Here is a 3,614-nt window from a genome sequence, read left to right as displayed (position 1 = left end):
CAAGGGGGCGTGTTCCGGGCGGGGCGACATGGCATCCTGTGCGCCTGTCATTTACATACACTGGCCTTGTTGGAGTCTCAGCCACTCAACTGGGCTAAGGCCGGGACAGGGCCCACAGGCGGCCATTCTCTGTGCTGATTTAAATGCTTGGCACGTCAGCAGGCCGGCTAAACACTTCCTAAAGTTGCAGCTGGGTCCTTTTCAAATTTTTGCCTCTACCAGTAAAACAGTTCCATGTTTTGAGAACACAAATACATTTTTTTTTTTTTTTTTTTTGGTTAAGAATTGTTTCTTTTTCCTTTACTTGTTCTTTGTCACAAACTGTATAGAGTTATAACCCTTCACTGTCTTTTGAATAAAGATTTGATTTTAAATAAAATCCCTTCCTCGAAAGTAATTGATATTCCAGAATCCTCAGTCCCATGACGCACCAGTGTTGGTTGTCTTTTAAGCAGTGGTGAGACCGAGGCCTTTTCTATGTGTTGCCTTTGACAGCATGGCTTGGCTTGGCTTGGCCAGCGTCACATGCTGCCTGTTGGTGTGAGGCTGGGATGGCTGGGTGGTGGTGGGGGACAGTGTGGGCTCTGGAGGGGGGCACTAGCTTTAGAGCGCCCCCTGCTCAGTGACTCCAGCTGGCTTCTGCATCTGTAGGTGTGAGAATCACCTCGGGGGTGCTGGAGAGGATGGAATAGGTGCACTCTCAGGGCCCAATGGGACTGACACCGAGGGGGTGCCAAGTGACCCCCAAATGACGCATGGTAGAGCTGAGCCAGCTTGCAGCTCTCAGGTCCCCTCTACCTCAGGAAAGACCTCTGCCCCCTCAGCTCTTTCCAGGGTGTGAGTTTTGACTCCCATGCGGGTGGGGACAGCGTGAGCCCCCTTCATCCCCCTCACTGCCCCAAAAGACACAATATAAAGAAAACAGGCGATGGATCTGATTGTGTTTTCATGCTTTAATCCAGAGCTGTTCTGCTGTAGGTACAACTCTGTCAGATCAATAGGACAAAGGAGACAAAAGTGAAGACCCCTCCCCACCTCCCACCCCCTTCCTGTATCCCCTGAATTCTCTGTCAAGGGCATGGCTGAATTTAACAGTGCACTATGACTTGTTTGTACTGACCCCTAGGTCACAGAGGGGTCATGAGTTCACTGGGCAGAGGCCCCTCCGTAGGCCTCTACCCCAGAATTTTGTCACTTGCCCCCTGCACCGCCCCCCGCAAGGCGCTACCAGGTACGCCGGTGCTACTGGTGACTGGGAACTGTGTTCATTGAAAAGCTAAGTTATCCCCTTGGGAGATATTTGGAATAAACTTCACTTGAGGCCAGCTCTCTGAGCAGAGTACTGCCCCTGACTCTGATTCCTGCTTGAGCCTGGACCAGAGGAGTAGCCGGGCCAACTCTGGCCTGGACCCCACAACTGAGGGGAAGCCAATTCTGGCAGCGGGGCTCCAAGGGACCAGCAGTTCCACAAGGTGATTCCTGAGAACAGTGTTGCTCAGGATCTAATCAGCTCCAGCCAGAGGCTGGGGAGAGGGGAGACCCCAGAGATTTCTGCTCTAGAAGCGGAGGGCAGGAGAGAAGGTCACAGCCCAACAGGAGGAGGTATTAAGCAGGAAGGAAAAGGGGAGCCTTGGAGGATGAGCACTCAGTGGGAGGCTCCGGGGCCCTGGCCTTGCCTCCAGCCCCACATTCTGGACCCTGCAGTCTGGGCTTGGAGCCTGAGCCGGCGGGCCGCTGCTTCTTACCGCTGGAGCCTCCCAGGCAGCTCTGCCCCTTTTGCATAGATGCGGGATCCCGAACACACACACGCACACAGGCACGAGCTGGAGCCTGGCTGACACGGTCCCAGCGCCTGTCCTGGGCTTGGGCCAAAGAGTCGCCTCCTCCATTGACAAGAGACAAAGCCTGTCGAAGGTCCCACCAGACCCCACAAAAGAGAGGACCCGGAGTGGGCTGGGGCCCCTCTGACCAGGCAGGCAGGCAGGTCTCAGGCCAGAGCAAGAGTACAGGGTGGCACCAGTTCCTCTCACCTTGTCCACAGACCTGAGTCCACACTCTTCCCGAGGGGCTTGTTCAGAATTAGGGACAGAGAGGACCACGGCCCCGGCCCTGACCACGTCCACCAAAACACAAGACACAGTAGGAAGGCCACAGACAGCAAGACGCAGACAGGAGCAGAGGGGCTATGCAGCTCGGCTAGATTCCAGGGGTGAAAAATATATAGATTTTATGTTGTCAAATATAGTCATATCTTTATTTTCTCGGCAAAGCTTTTGACTATTTCTAAGGAGACACTGCGCAGCTCCGTGAGTACACGGCACGAGGCGGGGTCCATGGCCAGTCTCGGCTTGGCTTTGGATGGGGGATGTCCACCGCCCCTCCACGTCATGACCCCTGGGTCCCGTGGGGCAGCCCAGCCCTGCCCCCAGAGTTCAGGTTTGGTTCGGCTGGGATCGGGGGGAGCTCCACAAGGATGGCAGGTCTGAGGCCTGGAGTGAGGACAGGGGGGCTTCGGAGGCGCAAAGCACGTGGCTGAGGGGCTCTCCCCCCAGCTGGTGGCTAGGCTGGCTGCCCACCCCCAGCATGCAGGCGTCCCCCGCACCAGCGGAGGCACAGAGAGGAAGGGCAGAGTCCACGAGTCAGGTGACAGCTGCTGAAACAGCGGGGTGGGCAAGCCACCTTGACGGAACCAGAGGGCCCCCCTAGGCCAGAGGGCTGAGTAAGACACAGGGTCCCAGCAATGCTCCCCACCCCTGCTCCAATGTAGGGCGTAACTCTGAGGAGTGGGTGGGGTGAGCAGACAGGTATATGCCCTGAAGGGGAAGAGGAATGGGTTTACTCTGTAAAATAAGAATGTTAATAAAGTGTCAGCAGCTTTGCTGGGGGACCCAGACGTGGTCCCAGGGAAGGAGGAGGGTGCCAGTGAACCTTTCCAGGTTGACTGGGCTTGGGCTGGCAGCCCCACTCCACTCCCACCTAGGAAACATCCCAGAGCACCCTGCTTTGGCCTGGACGGACATTATGGCTTCAGCACCTCATCTTGCCATTCACCCTGCTGGATATTCCTCCAGAGGCAGATAGGTGTAAGATTTAGGAACCCTCATCCTAGAAAGCAAGCAGCCACCTCACGGGAGATCCCGAGATGCATGAGAACCAAGCCCCAAAATGAACATAGTGCAAAGCAGAAGTTGGTCCTAAGGTCTCTGGCGAAACCTGGGTGAGCTCCAGAGGCTGGAGTGAAACCAGCTGGGGTTGCTGAGCCCAGCCCTGCCTCCCAGGCTGCAAGGCCTCATCTCAGAGGCTGGAGGAGCCTCCTTGAGCTGCCAGCCCCATCTCCTCCTTTTGTGCTGGCAGAGTCTCCAGATGGGAGCTGGGGCTCAGGCCAGTCTGGCTCTCACAGAAGAATGACCTGACACCGTCAGAAACTCCAAGAGGAAAAGTGAGGTGGGGAAGGTCTGAGATGAACAGACAGACAGGGGACCCACACTGCCCTCTGCCACCTCTTGCCCATCACCATCTTTCCTCCAGCCCGTGGCCTGATTGTGCTCCCAAATCCCAAGTGGGGAGAAGTCTGAAGAGGCTGGAGCTCAGCACAGGCCAAGTGGTTCCAGACA

At 56.2% G+C, this 3,614-nt stretch overlaps 1 protein-coding gene across 1 annotated transcript in view; it reads left to right on the top strand.

The window, feature by feature from the left end:
- Positions 1 to 3,614, top strand: part of SDCBP2 (syndecan binding protein (syntenin) 2) — a 23,001-nt gene that overhangs the window by 18,927 nt on the left and 460 nt on the right. The window contains exons 9-11 of the mRNA XM_010841899.1: positions 652 to 758; positions 1,127 to 1,231; positions 2,042 to 2,139. Of these exons, the coding sequence (XP_010840201.1) occupies positions 652 to 758; positions 1,127 to 1,231; positions 2,042 to 2,139 (310 nt within the window). The remainder of the gene's footprint in view (positions 1 to 651; positions 759 to 1,126; positions 1,232 to 2,041; positions 2,140 to 3,614) is intronic.

The sequence above is a fragment of the Bison bison genome, unplaced genomic scaffold (genome assembly GCF_000754665.1).
Source record: "Bison bison bison isolate TAMUID 2011002044 unplaced genomic scaffold, Bison_UMD1.0 scf7180017864167, whole genome shotgun sequence".
Classification (NCBI taxonomy): domain Eukaryota; kingdom Metazoa; phylum Chordata; class Mammalia; order Artiodactyla; family Bovidae; genus Bison; species Bison bison.
This window is presented reverse-complemented; position numbering and strand designations above follow the sequence as displayed.